The sequence below is a fragment of the Tupaia chinensis genome, unplaced genomic scaffold (assembly GCF_000334495.1).
Source record: "Tupaia chinensis unplaced genomic scaffold, TupChi_1.0 Scaffold000047_1, whole genome shotgun sequence".
NCBI lineage: Eukaryota > Metazoa > Chordata > Mammalia > Scandentia > Tupaiidae > Tupaia > Tupaia belangeri.
Window position 1 is genome coordinate 1191775 of NW_006159505.1, and position 22787 is coordinate 1214561.

At 45.6% G+C, this 22787-nt stretch overlaps 2 protein-coding genes and 1 non-coding gene across 10 annotated transcripts in view; 2 read left to right on the forward strand and 1 right to left on the reverse strand.

Moving 5' to 3' along the window:
* NUP98 (nucleoporin 98 and 96 precursor) overlaps nt 1–9639 on the forward strand; it is a 128805-nt gene extending 119166 nt beyond the window's left edge. For all 8 annotated transcript variants that reach the window (XM_014590408.2, XM_014590416.2, XM_014590414.2 and 5 more), the window contains 2 exons: nt 8192–8303; nt 8424–9639. In XM_014590408.2, coding sequence (XP_014445894.1) covers nt 8192–8303; nt 8424–8641 — 330 coding nt within the window. In that variant the 3' untranslated portion in view covers nt 8642–9639. The remainder of the gene's footprint in view (nt 1–8191; nt 8304–8423) is intronic.
* Nucleotides 9640–17097: 7458 nt separating this feature from the next.
* Nucleotides 17098–17232, reverse strand: LOC114009146 (small nucleolar RNA SNORA16B/SNORA16A family). Its single transcript, XR_003550616.1, has one exon. It is a non-coding gene; the product is annotated as a small nucleolar RNA SNORA16B/SNORA16A family (small nucleolar RNA).
* A 2694-nt stretch (nt 17233–19926) lies between these two features.
* CHRNA10 (cholinergic receptor nicotinic alpha 10 subunit) overlaps nt 19927–22787 on the forward strand; it is a 5563-nt gene continuing 2702 nt past the window's right edge. Inside the window, exons 1-5 of the mRNA XM_027774506.1 lie at nt 19927–20143; nt 20260–20335; nt 20802–20955; nt 21275–21448; nt 21851–22005. Coding sequence (XP_027630307.1) covers nt 19927–20143; nt 20260–20335; nt 20802–20955; nt 21275–21448; nt 21851–22005 — 776 coding nt within the window. The remainder of the gene's footprint in view (nt 20144–20259; nt 20336–20801; nt 20956–21274; nt 21449–21850; nt 22006–22787) is intronic.

A 22787-nucleotide genomic window follows, 5' to 3' on the forward strand; every position in this document is an offset into this window, starting at 1 on the left:
AAAAAAAAAAAAAAAAAAAAAAAGTATCTCTGAAGTCCTCCCCCAGAAATTCGATTTGCCAGAGAGACTGATTTAGTTTCAGGATAATGAAGCTCCCTGTGATTCTTTTCCTTCTTTCTTTCCTTCTTTCTTTCTTTCTTTTTTAAAAGTTTCTGTTTTTGTTCATTATAGAGTATGTATCAGTGTGTACTCTCTTCAGGGTCTGGTCAAACCATGACCCTCTTCCTCTTCCTACTGTTCTCAGCATTGGATCGCAGGCATTCGTGTGCATGCCTGGTACATTTCAGGCTGACTGGCCCAGGAATTCAAACCACAGTGGCCATGTGGAGTCTGGCTTCTCACACAGCATGTAACCACTCTGCCATGAAGACTCCCCAAAGTTCCTAATAATTCTGATATACCCTTGGATCAACAGATCTTGGGAACTTAAGGCCCAGATTTGGGTGTGAGACAAAGAGGGTCTGGAATTAGCTACACCTATGAACAAGTTCTTTGAAATAACTGACATTCTAAAGGGGAGGGAACCAGCAGTTAGCGTAATGGCTATGTCGCTGGACTCCCACGTAGCCGACCGCGGTCCGCGTCCCGGACCCGGTGGCCCAAAACCCACGCCGGGCGCATGTGCGTGCGTGTTGGGGAGTGATTTCTCACTTTCTCTATCTCTCTCCTGCAAGCTCACATATACCATAGGAAAACTTAGAAAAGAAAAAAAAGCTAGTATTATGGGGTTTTTTAACCTTCATTAAAATATCTTGACTTAGTCTAAATGGTTATAAGATAGGTCTTCATTGTTTACTTACAGAACAAACACCAAACTCAAATATAGAATTCAAGTCCTTTAGAGGCGTTTGGCCATGTGGGAGTACAGTGCCCTTAACCACCATGCTACCTGCTGGCCCCAATTCTTGATACTTTTTCTACAAAATACTTCATATGTTTTCTGTCAACTCGTATGGTAGTTATCTATTGATATCTCCAGGTTTTCTTAAGCTCCTTTTGGGGAGATCTCTTCTTTTTCTTCTGAGGACAAGTTTCACATTTTTATTTACATTTTAAGACTAATTTTAATCTCAGAATCACATATCCATACACCTATTTCCTTTTTATTGACTTCATTTCAACTTAAATGCATGGTTTGTGAAAACTATAAACAAATATTTACCATGTCTATTACATGTAACACACAGGAATAGCTTTTAATAGAAATTTATCGATACACACATTTTTTTATTATAAATACAGATATCAAAACAACATATTTTTGATACTGAACATATTTTTGATACTGCGAGTAGTCAACACTCATACAGCTTCAAAACAACACAATTTGTCACAATATTCATTATACCTGCTACCTTAAACAATTTCAACTTCAGCTCTTTCACTGTGCAAGATGATTAAAGCATGCTATTTCTGTTTTTCCTTCTTGAGTTTGTTTTTACTTTTCAGAAACACATATACCACTGCCATCCGACACTTCTTGCCATGCTTTCATCTTGAAAATTCAGATTCTGTTTCAAGTACTCCAGGCTTAGGTTTAAATAACAGACCTTAACAAGAGAAAAAGAATTGTGCTGCATTTTTCTCTTGTTACTTGAAAACATAATGGGTGTACATATATTAAATATATTCTTACAAACATCCAGTCATGTTTACCAGCTGAAATTTTTTTTTTTTTTTGGAGAGGTTTTTGCTATAGGGCGCGTGCACTCGCCAGATAGACAGAGAGAGACATAGAGCTAGAAAGCAAGAAATCACCCCCCCCAGAGGGGATGGTCACGCCACAATCCCTTCTCCTCTCGGGATCTTGGGCACGCACGCACATGCACCCGGCGTGAGTTTTAAGCCACCAGGTCCGGGACTCAAACCATGGTCGACTATGTGGGAGTCCAGCAACATAGCCATTACACTCACTGCTGGTTCCCACCAGCTGAAATTCTTTTACTTAATGTATGGGTATTTGTATTGTGATATTTAATCAAGGCATTTATATGCATAGAAGTTTGTTGATTTAAGAATAATTTTATTCTTTTTTTTTTTTTGGAGAGGGTTTTTTTTTGTTTGTTTGTTTGTTTGTTTGTTTCGCTATAGGACACGTGCGCTCGCCAGACAGACAGAGAGAGACAGAGATAGAAAGCGAGAAATCACCCCCCAGGGGGGATGGTCAATATTTGGCCAGAGAGAGAGAGAAGGAAAGTGAGAAACAGGCCGCCAGGTCTGGGACTTGAACCGTTATCAGCCAGCACCTCAACCACCACAGCACCTGTTGGCCCCACTTCATATTTTCTTTGGATGTCATTCAGCATTGTAGTTCTTAAAGGATGGTTTTTTGCTATAGATATGCGTGTGCTTGCAAAAGAAACAGAGAGAGAGAAAGTGAGGGGAAAAAAAACACAGTAGGCCATTTCGGAGTTCAGCACTTCAACCACCACGCTGCCTGCTGGCCCGTAACCTAATTATTATTGAGAACCCATTATGTTCCAGGCATTATGGTGGATTTTGGGTAAACAGTATGTTGTGCCCTTACCAGCGTAATAATTTTATGAATGAGATATATGCAAGTAAACCAGCCAGTACTGTAAGTTAGTAAGTGTGAGTATTGAGATTGTCTTTCAATATACAGCAACACATAAAAGGGATACCTGACCCAGTCTGAAAACGTCTACAAGGCTTTCTAAAAGTAACAGCTAAACTCTTAAGGATGAGAAAGGAAGAAGGGTTGAGAAGAGTGCTTACAGCAGAGGGAGCAGCATGTCTAGAATGTCTAGAGTTCAGAGAGGTCATAGTGTTTCCAGGGAACTCTTAATAGATTCAGTGGTTTGGGAGTAGTGAGTGGAAAGAGGAGCCAGCATGCACGCACACGGGCCAGCGTGAGTTTAAACCACCACGTCTGGGACTCAGTCCAGCAACGTAGCCATTACGCCATCTGTTGGTCCCAATAATTCTTACATTATTGGGCTATGGACCTCTTTAATGTCTGGAAAAGTTCATAAATGGATCTCTTCTAAGAATAATGTGGGTTTTTTCTGGTGGGTGTTAGGGGAGTTGTTTTGTTTGTTTTTGTGGTGTGTGTGTGTAGTGTAGACAGGATTGCACTCTGTTGCAGTCCTCCTGCTTCAGCCTCCAAAGCAGCGGGTACTACAGGCATGTGCCACTTTCCCTGGCTTTAGTGTGGGTTGAGAATTGAACATAGGCCTCCCATGTGGCCTCAGCCCACCAAGGCTGTGGCAGTGTCCAGTGTGTGCTCTCCTGACTGAGCAAGAATAGTATTTTTTCCTTTTTATTTATTGGGTCATTGGAAAAGTCAGGAGACTTATTGCATAGAAAAATGCATCCTGACTTTTTCCAATGACCACATATTTAATTTTTGCTAGAGAGCACATGTACTCTCCAGCGAGAGAGGGAGAAGAGAAAACATCCTCCATGGGGAACAGTCACACAGTTACCCTCTCCTCCATCTCTCCCTCCTTTCAGGATTTTGGGAATGCACACACATGTACTCTGCAAGTTTTTCAAGCCATTGAGTCCAGGCATCTAACTACGCAACATAAGTTGAATTTTATGCAAGAAAGGACTGCCTGCTCTTTGCAGAGCTAATTTTTTCCCCCAGCATTTATTGATCGATTGATTGATTTTTTGGAGAGTTTTTTTTGTTTGTTTTTTGTTTTGTTTTGTTTTTTTTGTTATAGGGCGCATGTGCTCGTCAGAAAGACAGAGAGAGACAGAGAGACAGAAAGCGAGAAATCATCCCCCCAGGGGGGATTGCACACACACACCACAATCTTTTCTCCTTTCTCCTCTAGGGATCTTGGGCACGCGCACACACATGCCTGGCGTGAGTTTAAGCCACTGGGTCTGGGACATGAACCACAGTCAACTATATGGAAGTCCAGCAACATAGTCATTACGCCATCTGTTGGTCCCAATAATTCTTACATTATTGGGCTATGGACCTCTTTAATGTCTGGAAAAGTTCATAAATGGATCTCTTCTAAGAATAATGTGGGTTTTTTCTGGTGGGTGTTAGGGGAGTTGTTTTGTTTGTTTTTGTGGTGTGTGTGTGTAGTGTAGACAGGATTGCACTCTGTTGCAGTCCTCCTGCTTCAGCCTCCAAAGCAGCGGGTACTACAGGCATGTGCCACTTTCCCTGGCTTTAGTGTGGGTTGAGAATTGAACATAGGCCTCCCATGTGGCCTCAGCCCACCAAGGCTGTGGCAGTGTCCAGTGTGTGCTCTCCTGACTGAGCAAGAATAGTATTTTTTCCTTTTTATTTATTGGGTCATTGGAAAAGTCAGGAGACTTATTGCATAGAAAAATGCATCCTGACTTTTTCCAATGACCACATATTTAATTTTTGCTAGAGAGCACATGTACTCTCCAGCGAGAGAGGGAGAAGAGAAAACATCCTCCATGGGGAACAGTCACACAGTTACCCTCTCCTCCATCTCTCCCTCCTTTCAGGATTTTGGGAATGCACACACATGTACTCTGCAAGTTTTTCAAGCCATTGAGTCCAGGAATCTAACTACATGGTCAGCCAAATGGGATCCCACTCCTTGACTACTCGGCCATGGAGCCAGCCCAAGAATAACGTGTGTGTGTGTGTGTGTGTGTATTGAATACAAATTCATTTTTTAATGAACAAAAATTAACAAATTCTTTAAAAAAACAACTTGGTTTCTAGACACAGATGCTTACTTAACTCCTCTCTTTGTCTACTTTCTTTTTTTTTTTTTGGAGAGATTTTCACTGTAGGGCGCGTGCGCTCACCAGACAGACAGAGAGAGACATAGAGACAGAAAGCGAGAAATCACCCCCCAGGGGGGATGGTCACGCCGCAATCCCTTCTCCTCCATTCTCCTTCCGGGATCTTGGGCACGCACGCACACACGCCCGGCGTGAGTTTTAAGCCACCGGGTCCGGGACGTGAACCGCGGTCGACTACGTGGGAGTCCAGCGACATAGCCACTACGCTAACTGCTGGTTCCCTCTTTGCCTACTTTCTTAAAGTCCTTATTCAGGGACAGATTAAATCTCTGAAGTGTTTACACCCAGTACTTGCATTTGTAAAATACAGAAAAGTTTCCAAGATCTGGTTGTAGATAGCATTTATTGCCAGGCACTTGGTTGGAAAATCCTCAGTGGCCATAAATATGAGGCAGCTAAAGGTTGGGGGATTTGAAATTGGGGTTCTATCTAGCATCATAGGGCATGTACGATTAAGCAGAGGAGAAATGGATGGTGTCATTGTTCAGGTCCCAGATAGGGCTGACACTCCTGAGCATTGCCTTCCAGAAGCTCTCTCAGCAAGTTTTTGCTCTTGTTCGGCCAATTCAGATTGGTCAGCTCTTTATCTTCCTGGCCTTCTTTTAATTTGATGTCAGGCAGAGGAAAGTTGAGGTCATCCTTTTCCTGCAGGGCCTTAGAGAAACTCCTGCCCCAGTAATACTGCCTCAGTCTACTGGAGACACTGATTCTGAGCTTTCTGGCCTTGTACTGGGAAGCATGGAGGGCCAGCTTATGTGAAGACTCCTGGCCAGAGCAGAGTGCTCGGGAGAGCTGCAAATGCAGGTGGCAGGAGCACCAGATCTCAACTTAGTTAGATGTCATCTCCTCAAGGAAGCCTCTCCTAATCCCCTAGATTTGAGTTAGTTTATTTCTGCCATATCAACCTGTTAGAATTGTCTACATGGCTTGTAATTTTTCAAAGTTTATTACTACCTGATGATGAGCTTGTTTATTTTCTGTTAAGGCTCATGAGAGTACAATCTTCATCTTACCTTGTTCACCACCTTCTAAAAAGTCACTTGAAAGACTAGATTCTTGTGGATGGAAAAGATAGTACTAGTATATACATTTAACGGTAGGCTGCAAAAGCCTTCAAAAAGTGGCTCTAGGGGTCCAGTGGTTGGAGTAATGGCTATGTTGCTGGACTCCCATGTAGTTGGCCACAGTTTGAGTCACGGACCTGGTGGCTTGAACTCACACCAGGCACGTGTGCATGTGTTCAAGTTTGCCACAAATCCCTGGAGGAGAAGGGATTGTGGCATGGCCATTCCCCCAGGGGGTGATTTTTCATTTTCTGTCTCTCTATTTCTCTCTCTCTGGTGAGCACACACGCTCTTTAGTAAAAACCTCTCAAAAAAAAAAAAATGTGGATCTAGGGGCCAGCAGGTGGCATAGTAGTTATGGTGCTGGACTCCCACATAGTCAGCCACAGTGTCCTGGACCTGGTGGCTTGAAATTCATGCCAGTGCATGTGTGTGTGTGCCCAGAATCCCAAGAGGAGAGTGGAAGAGAAGAGGTTGTGGTGTGGCCATCCCACTGGGGGGTGATTAATCACTTTCTCTCTCTCTCTAATAAACACACATACCCTATAGCAAAAAACTAAAAAAAAAAATAAGTGAATCTAATGAAAGATTTCTTGGAAGAATTGAGTGCGCCTTTTGGAGGAGGAGGAATAGGGTGGTTCATAAGAGTTTGAAAAAGGGCCTACCTGAGAGTTACATTTGAGACAAGTCAGATAAGATGCTGCTGAGAAGTATTCAAAATACAAGTAATGGATGAAAATAGAAATTTCCTTTTTTTTTTTTTTTTCTTTGCAGAGATTTTCACTGTAGGGTGCGTGCGCTCACCAGACAGACAGAGACATAGAGACAGAAAGCGAGAAATCACCCCCCAGGGGGGATGGTCACGCCGCAATCCCTTCTCCTCCATTCTCCTTCCGGGATCTTGGGCACGCACGCACACGCGCCCAGCCTGAGTTTTAAGCCACCGGGTCCGGGACACGAACCGTGGTCGACTATGTTGGAGTCCAGCGACATAGCCATTACGCTAACTGCTGGTTCCCAGAAATTTGCTTTTTTGAGACACCATTCTAGCCACAAAATGATAGGAAATTGGATATAGACAGTGACAGTGTGATCAAGTTGTTTTTGTTTTTTTAAGAGAGAGGTTTTTGATATAGGGTGTATGCAGTTGGCTGGAGAGAAAGAGAGAACAAGCAGTCACTCCCTGGGGAGATGGCATGGTAGTTAAGGCCAAACAACAGTTTGAGCCCTGAACCTGGCAGCTTGGAAATCATGCTGTGTGTATACCCAAAATTCAGAGAGGCGAATGGAGAAGGGACTGCAGTATGACCTTCCCTCCCTTGGTGGTGGTGGTGGTGGTGGTGGTGGTGGTGGCGGCGGCGATAATTTCTCACTTTCCCCACTCTCTCTTCTAGCAAGCACACATGCCCTGTGGCCAAAAAAAAAAAAGAAAAGAAAAAGGCATACCAGTAGTTGGAGTCACTAAGACTGTTGCCTGGACCTTTGCTGACCATGCTGGCCCAGGGGTACTTTCTGCCACCGCCACAGCAACCCCATCTCTAAATACCAGTGTCCTCTTAGGTCTGAGGGTATGGCAGGCAGTGAAGGTCTTCCACACTGGGGGCCACATCTTACCCCTCTACAAACTCTTCCTGAACACGGAGGAAAAGTTTGTCTTGGGCTAATTCCTGGGAAGTTCTTCTAATTCCTTTTTTTTTTTTTTTTTTTTTTTTTTTAGATTTTTTCTACAAGATATGTGCTCACCAGAGACAGAGAGATTGAAAGTGAGAAATCATCCCCCAGGAGAGATGGCCATGCCACGATCCCTTTTCCATTTTATTGGATCAGATGGTGTAATGGTTACATCACTGGACTACCACAGAGTGGACTACAGTTTTTTGTGGTTTTTTTGTTTTTGTTTTTGTTTTTTTTTTGGAGAGGTTTTTGCTATAGGGCTCCTGCGCTCACCAGACTCAGACAGACAGACAGAAAGCGAGAAATCACCTTCCAGGGGGGATGGCCACGCCACAATCCTGTCTCCTCCATTCTCCTCTTGGGATCTTGGGCACTCACGTACACGCGCCCGGCGTGAGTTTAAGCCACCGAGTCTGGGACTCGAACCACAGCTGACTACGTGGGAGTCCAGCAACATAGCCATTACGCTAACTGCTGGTCTCTGGACTGCAGTTTTGAGTACTGGTCCTGGTGGCTTAAAAATCACACCAGGCATGTGTGCGTGCATGCCCAAAATCCTGAGACAAGAATGGAGGAGAAGGGACTGTGGTATGGCCATGCCCCTCGGGGAGTGATTGCTCGCTTTCTCTCTGTCTCTCTGGCAAGTACACACTCTTGGCCTAATAGATTTCTCTGTTGCTTTATAGGTGGATTTCTCAGGTTATGATCTGGAACAGTTACATGCCAAAGTGACTTCACTGTGTCACCGGATAGAACAGATACAGTGTTACAATGCCAAGGATCGCCTGGCTCAGTCAGGTGAGCATCTTCCCTGCTTCCTCCTACCCACTTGTTTTCTATTTTTATGATATTACAGTCTGTCCACCCACCTTTCCCTTCTTCCCCATTCTCAGTACTCACTCCAGTTTTTCTCTCTAGACATGGCAAAGCGTGTAGCCAACCTGCTACGGGTGGTACTGAGCCTCCAACACACCCCTGATGCAACCTCTGACTCAGCACCGGACCCTCATCGAGTCCCTTTGCGCCTGTTGGCTCCCCATATTGGCCGGCTCCCCATGCCTGAGGACTATGCCTTGGAAGAACTGCGGAGCCTTACACAGTCTTATCTTCAAGAACTAATTGTTGGGAGCCAGTGAGCCCCAGGCCTTTTCTACCACACTCACATGCTCATTCACACCCACCACACAAAGCTCCCCTGCATTGTTCTGATAGGCACTGTGCCATTCTCTGGGTTGGCTGTGGAATCCACCCTGCCTTCCTGCTGCCCCAGGCAGTATCCTCCAGTTCAGGATTTTCTTAATACTCAACATAGCAAAAGGGCTTCTGAAACCCAGAAAAAGCAAAGTCTCTTTTCACCACCTTCAAGAGCATTTCTGTTTTTGTTTTTTGTTTTGTTTTGTTTTGTTTTTCTTTTTAAAAGTGGTCAATAAAACTCCTTTGGCAGAATCCCCTTAAGAATCAGGGAATCCTTTTCTACCCCCAGCCATTCTGGATCTTGTGACCCTCCATGCCAACTTCCTACCCCAGCCCTTTTATACTAGGACTCTTTAGGATGAGACAGGTGATGGGACAAAAATGTGTTGATCTAGGACCATCCTTAACAGAAGAACTGTCCACAGAAAAAAGGGATAATCTGTCTTTTCAACAGACTGATAAGTTGACACTGAGTTTTCAAATTGAAAGGGTTGGACTGAGTTAGGAAATAGAACAGGGTCTTTCTAACACATTTAGGGTAGAAGTGAGTACCTGCCATGTAGGGATCAATCTTCAAGGCTTGTTTTGTTACTGCCACAAATGTTCTGTGAACACCATACCTTTCCTACTACCCTGTGCAGCAGCTCTTGGTTATATACTGTGTGACTCTAGGAAGCTCCAGAACTTGGTTTGGTCCCTGTTTTCATCTTGCTGGGAATCCTAACTGGATTTGCCTCAAGAGTTTGCATAAAACAAACAAACAAACAGCAGATTGGGAAGCCTTCCCTGCCCCTCTCATTCTAGCACCAAAGAATTTCCCACCTTCTACTATCCTTCTAGAAGGTAAAACCATCAGAGGTGGCTAGGAACTGGCCTATAGGGACAGGGAGGACAGGCAAAAGTCCTTTGCCATACTACTGCCTGCTATGGGGAGCCCCAGGTAATAGCCTGAGAAAGCTGGTGTTAGGGCCATCACAGACAGCATGGCCATTCCTGGGTCTTTATGCATGAAGATTATGTAAAGGTTTTTATTAAAATATATATATATATAAATAAATGATCTAGATTATTTTCCTCTTTTTTCTGAATCTACTTTCTTAAAAAAATAAATAAAATGAAATGTTTATAGCATTCCTGGTACTGGCTTTCCCTTTGTGTTTTGAGCCTCCTTATCCTGCAGATCTTTCAGGTAGTCTTGTTTGCTTTATCCTTCTTAAAATTTAAAGTCTAAGCAGGGATAGGCCATGGGTTAAAGAGAAAACAACTTGGTACTAAACTGAGATACAGACTAGGCCAAAGGCGAGATTTGTTAGGGCATATTTAGAGATGAGGGAATTGATTATTGATTAATCTGACTGCTATACATATTTAGGCACAGAGATTCGCACTTGTGTGAAATTGTCTAGTAAACTATATGTACCAATCAAAGCTTCCTTGCAGTTCCACTCTGATGGGTTTTATTTCTTTTTAAACCTTGGGTTGCATCTTACCTTTCTAATCCAGATTCTACATTTCTTGGTATAAAGGGGATAACGATCCTGATGTTACTGCTTAACTTCTCCCAGGACTGTTTTTGAGAGGGATCAAGTGAGCGATGTGTGTACTATTCATTTATTTTGATTTATCACACTGAAGATGTGAGCAGATTCCAAGTAAGATTAAGCCAAAGACTTCTGAGATACCTGGAATTGAGAGATGAGAAAATAGAGTGGGTCTGCCCTGTGGCTAGAAATTCCATTTCACTTGGGCTCCTGAGGACAAGGGTTACCCAGCCTGGGAGTCTCCCCTCCATTACTGACTCAACTCTGAACCTGAGTCGTAGAGCATTACTGACCTTTCAGCAAAGAACCCCTGACAGGCTTTCCTTTCCAGAGGTATTTTTTGGAAAGTGAGTGTGCTGTAGAAATGGTTAGCCTTGGAGGGACCAGCAGTTAGCGTAATAGCTATGTTGCTGAACTCTCATGTAGTCAACCGCCATTCGAATCCTGTACCCAGTGGCTTAAACTGGTCACGTGTGTGCGTGCCCGAGATCCCAAGAGGAGAATGGAGAAGGGATTGCGGCATGGCCATCCCCCCTGGGGGGCGATTTTTTGTTTTCTGTCTCTCTGTGTCTTTCTGGCGAGCGCACGTGCCCTATAGCAAAAACCTCTCCAAAAAAAAAAAAGAAAAAAAGAAATGGTTAGCCTTGGGACCAGCAGTTGTCATAATGGTTACATCACTGGACTCCCACATAGTCGACTGTGGTTTGAGTGCCAGACCCAGTGGCTTGAATCTCATGCCCAGTGTGTGTGCAAGCATCCCAAAAGTCCCAAGAGGAGAATGAAGGAGAAGGAATTTCAATGTGACCATTCCCCCACAGAAGTGACTTCTCACTTCCTATCTCTCTCTGTGTCTCTGATGAGCACACATGCTCTATAACGAAGATAACTCTCAAAAGAAAAAAAAAATGGTTAGCTTTTAGTGGCAGTAAGAATTGTAAATATGGGCAGTATTTCTTCATAGGGGAAGTTTTGTTTCCTTTATGTTAAACAGTGGCTCTATGGGGCCAGCAGGTGGTGTGGTAGTTAAGGTACTAAACTCCTACATGATCAACCATGGTTCAAGTTTCAGACTCAGTGGCACAAAAATTACACCGGGTGCCTGTACATGTGTGCCCATAATCCCAGAAGAATGGGGGAAAATAGATTATGGCATGGCCATCCCCTCTAGGGGAGGTGATTTCTCACTTTCCCTCTCATGTCTCTGGCAACTGCATGTGCCCTTGGCAAAAAGCAAAATGAAAATCTGCTCTAAATCAAATTCTTATAGATGCTATGTTGCATCACAGAGAATAGACTCCTATTTCAAGGTGAGGATGATGAACAATCTACTTCTCCAAAACTCATGGATACAAAGTTTTAATTTCTCAAAAAATAGGAACCATTTTCTCAAGACTCAAGGGAGCTGTGGAACCCACAGCCTCATTACAGCTTCAAAAACAACTTATTGGGACCAGCAAATGGTGTAATGGTAATGTCACTGGACACGTCAACCATGGATCAAGTCCCAGACCTGGCGGCTTGAAACACACCGGGTGCATGTACATGCATTCCCAAAATCCCAAGAATAGAGAAGGAATTGTGTCATGGCCATCCCCCTGGGGTGACTTCTCGCTTGCGAGCACACGCACCCTATAGCAAAAGCCTCTCAAAAACTAAAAATAAAAAACATTTCATCCTGGAATAGTGCTAAGATCAAAGTTAGCAGAGGCTTGGAGAACTGAATGTTGCAATAGGTGAGCCAAGGCCTACAGAGTAGCTGCTCTTTTGGGGTATTTTAAACTCCATTCTGTTCATTTGTATTTCTAGAAAATTGTTGCTTTTTTTTTTTCTTCGTTATTCAAAGAACCAGCTCTTAGATGTAATGGTAAATTTTATTGGAGTTCTGTATTATATTAATTTCTACTTAAACACTTCATTTTTCTTTTTCTTGGGAGAGATTTTCGCTATAGGACATGTGCACTCACCAGAAAGACAGAGACAGCGAGAAATCACCCTCCAGGGGGGATGGCCACACTGCAATCCCTTCTCCATTTTCCTCTCGGGATCTTGGGCACGTACGCACACGCGCCCAGCGTGAGTTTAAGCCACTGGGTCTGGGATGCGAACCGCGGTTGGCTACATGGGAGTCCAGCCACATAGCCATTACACTAACTGCTGGTCCCAAACTAATCATAATTTTTAAAGTGTTAAATCACACCCTTTCCTTGTTCTAACCCCTGACAACCTATCCTCCATCACTGTATTTTTGTTTTAACAGAATGTAATATAAATGGAATAATTTAATATGTGGTCTTTGATGACTGTCTTCTTTCACTTATCATAGTATTTCAAGATTCATCCACATTATAGCCATCAGCATTTCATTTTTTTTAATGGCCAAATTATCCTATTTTATGGATATGTCAAGTTTTAAAATATATTCAGCAGTCGAATGACATTTGTATTGTTTCTGCTTTGTGGCTATTATGAAGAATGCTAACATTTTTGTACAAGTTTTTGTGTGGACATAAACATTGTCATTTCTCTTGGGTATATACCTAGGAGTAGAATTGCTGAAACTTACGGTAACCCTATGCAAAACTTTTTCGAAGTGACTGCAACGTTGTATATTCTCACTGGCAATGTGATGAGCGGTTCTCATTTCTCCGTGTTTGTAACCAACACTTACTATTGTTCATCATTTGAAAAACAGCCATGCCAGTTGATGTGAAGTGGTATCTAATTGTGTTTTGTTTTTAAGTTTATTTCTTCTATGTGTGTGTGAGAGCAAGATGGCACCCCCCAGAGGGTCTTGATGTCCGTGGTCCAGCCCACTCCTCTGCCAGCCCCAGTAGAGGCTTGCCCACAGGTAAGCAGTCTGTGCCTGACATACTCGGGGAGTTCTCTGAACTTGAATCAGAAACCTTTCCATGTGAGACTCCCTTGCGGCATGTCATTGCACCACTGTTTGGCTCCTCTAATTGTTTTTCATTTTTTGTTATTCTAATGCTAGAGGGCACATTCAAGAGAACAAGAGAGAAAGTGCCCTCCAAGGGCCTGGTCATGCCACAGTCTCTTTCTGCATTTCTCCGTTCTGTCAGGATGGGCACACACACATGTGCCCACTGTGTTTTTCAAGTCACCAGATCCAGGATTTGAACTATAATTGGCTAGGTAAGATTCAACTCCCTCTACACAGCACTTAACCACTGCACTGTGGGGCCTGCCCTCATTATGGTTTTAATTTGTATTTCCTTGATTCTGTGGTCTGAATGTGTCCCTCCACCACCCACCCAAATTCCTATGTTGTAACAATCACTAATGTGGCAGTGATAGGAAGTGGAACCTTTGGGAGGCAGTTAGGTCATGAGGGTGGAGCCCTCATGAATGGCATTATTTCCCTTATGAAAGAGGTCCTAGAGGACCTACTTTCTGGCTCTGTAGATTTGCCTGTTCTGCACATTTCATATAAATGAAATAAGGTGGACTTTTCTGTCTGGTTTAATATTTTCAAGGTTCATCCATATTAGAGCATGTGAAAGTACTTCATTACTTTCTATGACAGAATAATATTCCATGATATTGAATAGTCAACATTTTGTTTATCCATTAATCACTTGATGCCTTCTATATATTTTCTTCAGTTTGTATTTTTTGTTCTTTTTTTTAAAGAATTATTTTATTTATTATTATTATCATTATTATTTTTCAGTTTGATCAGAAAGAGACAGAGAGAGAGAAAGAGGAAGCAAGAAAGCAAGCCACCAGGTCTGAGACTTGAACCGTGGTAGGCCATGTGGGAGTCCAGCGCCTTTAACCACCATGCCACTTGCTGGCAGTAGAATTGCTGAAACTTACGGTAACCCTATGCAAAACTTTTTCGAAGTGACTGCAACGTTGTATATTCTCACTGGCAATGTGATGAGCGGTTCTCATTTCTCCGTGTTTGTAACCAACACTTACTATTGTTCATCATTTGAAAAACAGCCATGCCAGTTGATGTGAAGTGGTATCTAATTGTGTTTTGTTTTTAAGTTTATTTCTTCTATGTGTGTGTGAGAGCAAGATGGCACCCCCCAGAGGGTCTTGATGTCCGTGGTCCAGCCCACTCCTCTGCCAGCCCCAGTAGAGGCTTGCCCACAGGTAAGCAGTCTGTGCCTGACATACTCGGGGAGTTCTCTGAACTTGAATCAGAAACCTTTCCATGTGAGACTCCCTTGCGGCATGTCATTGCACCACTGTTTGGCTCCTCTAATTGTTTTTCATTTTTTGTTATTCTAATGCTAGAGGGCACATTCAAGAGAACAAGAGAGAAAGTGCCCTCCAAGGGCCTGGTCATGCCACAGTCTCTTTCTGCATTTCTCCGTTCTGTCAGGATGGGCACACACACATGTGCCCACTGTGTTTTTCAAGTCACCAGATCCAGGATTTGAACTATAATTGGCTAGGTAAGATTCAACTCCCTCTACACAGCACTTAACCACTGCACTGTGGGGCCTGCCCTCATTATGGTTTTAATTTGTATTTCCTTGATTCTGTGGTCTGAATGTGTCCCTCCACCACCCACCCAAATTCCTATGTTGTAACAATCACTAATGTGGCAGTGATAGGAAGTGGAACCTTTGGGAGGCAGTTAGGTCATGAGGGTGGAGCCCTCATGAATGGCATTATTTCCCTTATGAAAGAGGTCCTAGAGGACCTACTTTCTGGCTCTGTAGATTTGCCTGTTCTGCACATTTCATATAAATGAAATAAGGTGGACTTTTCTGTCTGGTTTAATATTTTCAAGGTTCATCCATATTAGAGCATGTGAAAGTACTTCATTACTTTCTATGACAGAATAATATTCCATGATATTGAATAGTCAACATTTTGTTTATCCATTAATCACTTGATGCCTTCTATATATTTTCTTCAGTTTGTATTTTTTGTTCTTTTTTTTAAAGAATTATTTTATTTATTATTATTATCATTATTATTTTTCAGTTTGATCAGAAAGAGACAGAGAGAGAGAAAGAGGAAGCAAGAAAGCAAGCCACCAGGTCTGAGACTTGAACCGTGGTAGGCCATGTGGGAGTCCAGCGCCTTTAACCACCATGCCACCTGCCGGCCCCTGTTCTTTTTTTTTTTTAACTTGCCGTAGAGTATGTGCAGTCAGGGAGAAATCCCCCAGGGAGGATGGCCACGCCGCTATCCCTTCTCCATTCTGGGATTTGGGGCATGCATGCATATGTGCCCAGTGTGATTTTCAAGCCTCCAGATCTGATACTCAAACCATGATCAGCCATGTGGGCGTCCAGCACCTTAACCAACATTCCACCTGCTGGCCCTTTTTGTCTGATTTTTAAATTAGATTTTCTAAGTGTTGACTTTTAAGAGTTCTTTAATATTTTTATACAAGTTCTTTACCATGAATGTGTCATGCAAATATTTTATTCCAGTCTGTGCCTTGTTTTTTCATTCTCTTGGCAATGTCTTTTGCGTGAGAGAGACCAAGATTTAGCAGCCTTAACAGTCTTAATGCCACAATCACCTTCAGCTTCTGCTAGCCAGATCTTGGGCACATGGGATCCTGGCATATGCAGAGATGTCTCTGGATGCTAACCAGTAGCACTCCTATGTGGGGCTACCTCACAAAGTGTCACATTGTACCACTGCACCATCATGTGTCTCCAGCTTTTTTTTTTTTTTTTTTTCTTTTAGAGAGATTTTTTTCTGCAGGGCGTGTGCGTTCATCGGCAAGACAAACAGAAAGCGCGAAATCACTCCCCCCCCTCCCAGGGAGATGGCCATGCTGCCATCTCTTCTCCTCCGTTCTCCTCTTGGGATTTTGGGCACGGATGCACACGTGTCCAGTGTGAGTTTCAAGTTGCTGGGTACAGGACTTGAACCATGGTTGGCCATGTGGGAGTTCAGTGACTTAACTATTACCCCATCTGCTGGTCCCATGGCTTCGGTTTTTAATTTTAATGAAGTCTAACTTAACTAATATTTTTCTTTCATGGTTGTGCTTTTGGTGTATAAAAAGTCAGCATGGAGCCCAAGGGCAAGTACGTAGGAGTTCTCCTGTTATCTTCTTGAAGTCTTTAGTTTTGCATTTTCCATTTATGTCTATGATTATTCATTTTGAGTTAATTTTTGTGACAAATGTAAGATCTAAGTCTAGATTTTCTATTTTTTTTTTAGTCAAAGATTATTTGACTATATTTGTGTTAATCTATTCTATAGGTCTTGTACATATTTTGTTAGATTTATTCTTCAGTATTTTTTAGTGCTAATTTAAATGGCAAGTGTTTTTAATTTTTTTCAACACTTCCAGAGTCTTTTATTATCCATTTATAGATAAATTAGCTGTTTCCACCAGAAATTCTACTTTTTCTTCTGCTGCCCCTTCCCATGTGTCTCCTGAAACGAAATGAGAGCCACCCCTTCCCCGTGTCTCCCAGCTCTGCAGATCGGGCTCACAAACAATAAGAGGGGCCTTGGTCTCCATCGCTCTTGGAGCAAACTGGTCCCTGATGACTCTGCACCAGACCTGCTGGGAGCCAGGCCGCCAGGTCCCGGCTGCTGCTGTCCATCACTGGAGTGCCAGGGTCCCCCTGGAAACGTGGGCTGCCATCATCCTGGCTAGACAGCCTGCACGGCTGAAACAGCAGGGTTGTCCTGAATGACCTTCTTGCTACCCTCAGTGGGTCTGAGTCCCAAAGCCACCCATGGCCACCCACTATGGGCTGGGGGCCAGGCCATGTGCAGCTGGATCCAGCACAGTGGATTCACCTGCCCAATAGCCTCCGTGCTGTCCTGCAAGCTGCTTCCCACACCCTCCCTTGCCGCACGGGATCTCAAGAACCCTGGCTAGCCCTGGGAGCTGTGTCCAAGGCTGTCTTTTCCCCACAAGGTTGCAGATCAATTATGGCAAACCTAACGGGGATGGTGGGAAAAAATGTCACTTCAGGCTCCACTTTGACCACAATGGCTATGGTGAAGCAGCTGCAGCTTCGATAAGGACCGGGAGATTTTTTTAGAGAAGTTTTTACTGTAGGACACATGCACTAGCCAAAGAGACAGAAAGTGAGAAATCACCCCTCAAGGGAGATGCCCACATTACAATCCATTCTCCATTCTATCTGGATCTTGGGCACGCATACACATGTGCCTGGCATGAGTTGTTTTAAGCCACCAGGTCCAGAACTCAAACCACAGGTGACTGTGGGAGTCCAGTGACCTAACCATTATACCATCTGCTGGTCCCAAGAGTTTTAAGCTTTATATTCCAATTGTTTATAGTTGACGTATAAGAAAACAATCTTTTTTTCTTTTTTTAAAAGAGTTTTGATATAGGACTGTGTGTGCTTGCCAGAGACACAGAGAAAGTAAAAGTGAGAAATCACTTGGCTATGTGACAATCCCTTTTCCATTCTCAGGATTTTGGCCATGCGCACACACCCCTGGCATGATTTAAGCCGCCTGATCCGGGACTCAAACCGCAGTTGACCATGTGGGAGTTCAGCACCTTAACCACTACACTACCTGCTGACTCCAGCAATAAACTTCCGAATTTAATATTTTTACTTTATATCCTTGCTATAATTACATATTAGTGTTTGTTATTATTATTATTCTCTGGGATTTTCTACATAAATAATAATTTCTTTTGCCAAGATATATTTCTTCCTTCCAATTTATGCCTTGATCTCCTTTTCCTGTCTTAGTGACTTACCTAGGACTTTAATACAATCTGAGAGAGAACATTCTTACCTTATTTTGATCTCAGGGCAAAAGCTTTTATTAGGTCTCTTTTTTTCATTTTGCTATGCAAACATGTGTCATGACTTTCCCAATGGCCCAATATAATGGTTTGTCACCATTGTCTATAATGCTGGCTATCAAGTTGGGGAACTTCCTAGTCTGCTGAGAGTTGTTAGCATAAATGAGTGTTGAATTTTGTGAGAAGTTTTATTTTTAATTTTTAAAATTTCCAGAGGGCACATCGGCTCTCCAGAGAGACAGAAAGAGAGGGAGGGATAACCTCCCAATGGGGTGTGTTTACACTGCAATCCTCCCTCTGCCATTTTTCCATCATGTCAGGATTTAGGAATGTAGCTATATGCACCATATTTTTTTTCAAGCCACTGGGCCAGGATTCAAACGATGGTGTGTCGTGTGGGACCTGGCTCCCTAAACCTACTGGGCCATACGGTGACCCAGGAAGTTCCATTTTGGAAGGGTGTGAGAAACTTGTGCATTACCCACAGGGGGAGATGGGAAGGTGGCTGAGTATAAGCATCTATTAATAGTACCTAGGAGAGGAACATGGGCTTGAGAGAAGGGCATACTAAAGTCATGGCCATTAACATGATTGCCAGGGAAGTATGTGTGGGTCAGGCAACTGGCTGATTTAGAGAAAAATAATTAAACATGTCACAGTACATGCCTTTGAATCTGTGTGTTTCTGCAGACATCCTGACCAACTCGTTGGGACCATGGTGCACATACTGTTGATTGCCTACTGTCCCATGGGTGCCATGCTCGGCACTTATTTTGCACTGTTTTATTATTTCATTTCCTCCTTACAGCGTCCGAAGTGAGTGCCATTAATCCCATTGGCCAGATTGAGAGAGCTGGAACCCAGGGAGTTTCAGTGTCTTGCTCAGGTCAGACAGCTCAGAAGACAGAGCTGAAAGTGACTCTTAATGCCTGTCCTTTCCCTCCTACCCCATACTGTGGGATAGTGCCCACAGTGCCAGGCACAGAGAGAAAACTGTGAGTGAGTGGAATGAGTGCAGGGGCCCCCAGGGCAGACTGCGGGCTGCCTCTCCTCTTCTGCAGGGCCAGCTGAGGCTGAGCACCAGTCTGCCAGGCCTAGAGCCTGTTGGCCCAAAGCGCCAAGCCTTGGGCCCAGTCTCCTGCGGGGAGAACCTCCAGTCTAAAGGGAGCCTCCAGTCTTCAGGCAGTGCTGGCAGAGCCGGAAGGGTGGTTACACCTGTCTTGTGAAGCCCTGGCCTCTCATACCTTTAAGTCCTGGTCTTCCACAGATCCTTACTCAACAGCCTCGTACTCCATCCTCCAGATGGCCCTGAGCTGAGCCTGTGTGCAGCTTTATAGAATGTGAATAATTCAGGTCCCGGCAAACTGAGGTGTCAGTTTCACTTGCTGTGTTCCCATGGGCACTGGTGTCCCAACCGTGTCATGCAGCTAATAAAAGGGCAAAGGGGGAGGAGTCGCTGTCCTGTGCTTCAGACCCCAGGGCCTGATGGAATCCTTGCCCCTTGTTCTGCTTTGACAGCAGCAGCTCACCTGGGCCTTGGTTGGGGACTAAAGTCAGGGCTGAAATGGAGGATGAGAAAAGGGGAAGGAGTAGGAGGCAGCAGGATGGTCAGGCAGGCAGCTGGGGCAAGAATTACAGAGGGAAAGACAAGGAAATAGAGTAAGTGAGATGTAAAGGCAGAGAAGGGGGCCGAGGAGGGCAAAGAAGGCAGAGGCTAAGAGAAAGCAGATGCTGAGGACCAAGCACTGAAATCCAAGAGCAGCAGAAACTGGAGCGGCCAATCAGCAGAGGGCTCTAGGGCTCTCTTCCAGAAGTGTCAGTTTTCCTTCTAACTTCCAGCGACTGTCACGCCATCCTTACCCGCTGGGCCCAGTGTTGCCCTAGGTCTGGACAGGAGGCATTGGCCCCAAAACCTGCCCCACCTTGCTGTGGCCGAGCCATGAGGCCTGGGAGCCAGCAGATCCTTGTGAGCCTTCTGCTCCTGCTCCCTGCAGGTATGCAGCTCCGACAGGCAGCCCTCACCTGCCTTGGAGTTTCTGCTCTTCCGGTCCTCCCCAGCTTCCCTGCCACTCTCTCCTTAGCCTGCTCCTCAGTACCTGTGCGGGAGCCAACTCTACCTGGGCAGTTGAGGGATGCTAAGGAGGCTGAAAGGAGATGTATGTGGCTGGGGTGGGAGCAGGGGTGAGGACTTCCATAGAGAGGGCTGGAGGAGTCAGAGGGACCAGATCACAAAGGGCCTAAAGGCCAGGTCAGTGCTTCATCCTGTGGCCAGTGGGAGCCACGGAAGGGTTTGAAGTCGCCGAGGAGCTTGGTCAGATCTGCATGTTTACACGCTTGGTCCGTGGAAAGTGTGGATGGCACTAGGAGGTGAGCCTGAGGCCAGGGGGGCAAAGGGAACCCCCTGCTGCTGCTGTGGCTGCAGTCCACATCAGAGAGGATGGGCCTCCCTAGGGAGGAGGGGATGGGTCTGCACCAGGCCCGTAGCAGGGTTTGGAGGATCCTGCAGGATTTGGAAACTGCCTGGATTGCAGGTGCAGGTGCAGGGAGAGGGAAAAGGGAAGGATCATTCCCAGGTTTGGCTGCTGAGGTCTCCGGGGTGCTGTGGGCTGAAAAGGCAACATGGGAGAAGATAATGAGCAGGGTTCGGAGCATGGGAGGAGAAAGCGAGTTTGTATTTGGGGATTACAGAAGTTTCAGGTGCCTGTAAGAAATTCAGGAGTGCAATGTCAAATAGTGCATGGGTCTGGAGCTCAGGAGGAAAACCGAGGCTGAAGACAAGTGAGAGCACCAAGGACCGGATTCTTAAACTGGCAGAAATTTGCATCACAAAAGCCCAGAGAAGAGTGTGTTCTCAGAGCAGGGAATGTTCCTAGTGTCAGAAGCTTTGAAGAAACTCACAGATGCAGGTGCAGATGTGGGAGCATGTTTGAAACAGGAGGGGCAGGGCATCAGGTTGCTGAATGCCTGGGTAAAAGGTTGGATTCCTGGAACCCTTGGGGCCCTCTAGCATTTGTGGCAGAACATGCAGAACCCAGGTCCCTGGGAAGGGAAGGGTAGGGAAGAAATGTGTCAGTCTTGCTCCAAAAGACAGCACCAATTCACTGGGCAGGGTAGGGGGTGGTGGAGGGGGGAGAGGGGCAGACCAGGGAGGAAATACAGTTGCAGCTAGAGAGACAGAGGGCAGACACCAGAAGGGCCATGCAGAAGACAATGAGATGGTGGAGCAGGTGACAGGCCCACCCCTGGGACTGGAGGGTATAAGCAGAGGCCCCCGGACTGGGTCATAGATAGACATTCTTCTTACTGATCCCCCAGCATGCTTGGCAGCCGAGGGCAGGCTGGCTCACAAACTGTTCCACGACCTCTTTGCCAACTACACAAGTGCCCTGAGACCTGTGGCAGACACAGACCAGACCCTGAATGTGACCCTGGAGGTGACACTGTCCCAGATCATCGACATGGTACGTTTTGATGGTGGTTAGTTGCAGAGTGCTTCCACAAATAGTGTCAAGGAACGAAGGGGTGAGAGACAGGGGTTATATGCCACACTCATCTTTCTGTAAAAGTCCATGTTCACAGCAGTTGCTAAGTGCTGGGTACTAGCTGTTGGGTGCCCACTGTGTGCCCAACACTTTGCACATCTGAACGCACTAAATTGCTGCCAAGCAGGAAGTAACTGCTGAGGAAACAGGCCAGCAAAGAGACGACTCCACCAAGGTCACTTAGCAAGGTCAGGCTTGGGTGGGAGCCGGACTGAATTGGGCAGTCAGGCTTGCGGGTGTTGACCAGAACACCGCAGGTGAGTTTGCACAAACAGGAGAGGGGTTTTATACCATCTGTGTCCACTCCCTGCTGCCCACTAGGACGAGCGGAACCAGGTGCTGACACTGTACCTGTGGATCCGGCAGGAGTGGACGGATGCCTACCTACAATGGGATCCTGAGGCCTATGGTGGTCTGGATGCCATCCGCATCCCCAGCAGCCTCGTGTGGCGGCCAGACATTGTCCTCTACAACAAGTACTGCTCGCTCCCCCCGCCCCCACCCCCAACAGTTGCTCTTAGCTGGGAGGAGTGCTATGCGGCTCTCCAATGCCTAACTGGTGGTTCTGCTGGCCCATAGCTTTCCTCCAGGGCCCTTGGAAGCTGCCAGGAGCACACCTCGCTCAGAGTGCTCATGGCACCCCCACTCTGGGTTGCCCAGGCCTACCAGGGCTGAATGTCTCCTGGGAACCCACCGTGTGTTCAGGGCCAGTTCTAAGAGAACATCTGTCTATGGCACAGCTCAGGGCAGGCCAGCTCCCAGATTCAGGGTTCCTCCAGGCCTAGCCCTCTGGAGCACCCTATATGTGTCTCCCAGCTGATGCAAGGCCACAGATTTTCCCCGGGGCCCTCTACGGGTTTAGCAGCTGACTCCAGCAGCAGCAGCAGCAGCAGCAAGGAAGTTACCATGCTGCTGTGGAGAGCCACCTCCGGCTTTTGCAAAGACCTTTCACGGTGCCCTGGACGACAACAGACCTTTGTCCCTTCTGAGCCCTTCAGGCACCACCCCTTCTAGAACCCCAGAGGGAGAGGGCACTCGGTGCTGACCCCGGAGGCTTTGCGGTGGGTGGTACGGCCCCTCTTAGGTACACGGCCGGGTCAGGGACATCTGCCCAGGGGCTGCTCCTCCAGCACGGCTGCCTGAGTGAGTCCTGTTTCGTCTGCCCACAGGGCGGACGCGCAGCCACAGGCCTCGGCCAGCACTAACGTGGTGCTGCGACACGACGGCGCGGTGCGCTGGGGCGCGCCAGCCATCACCA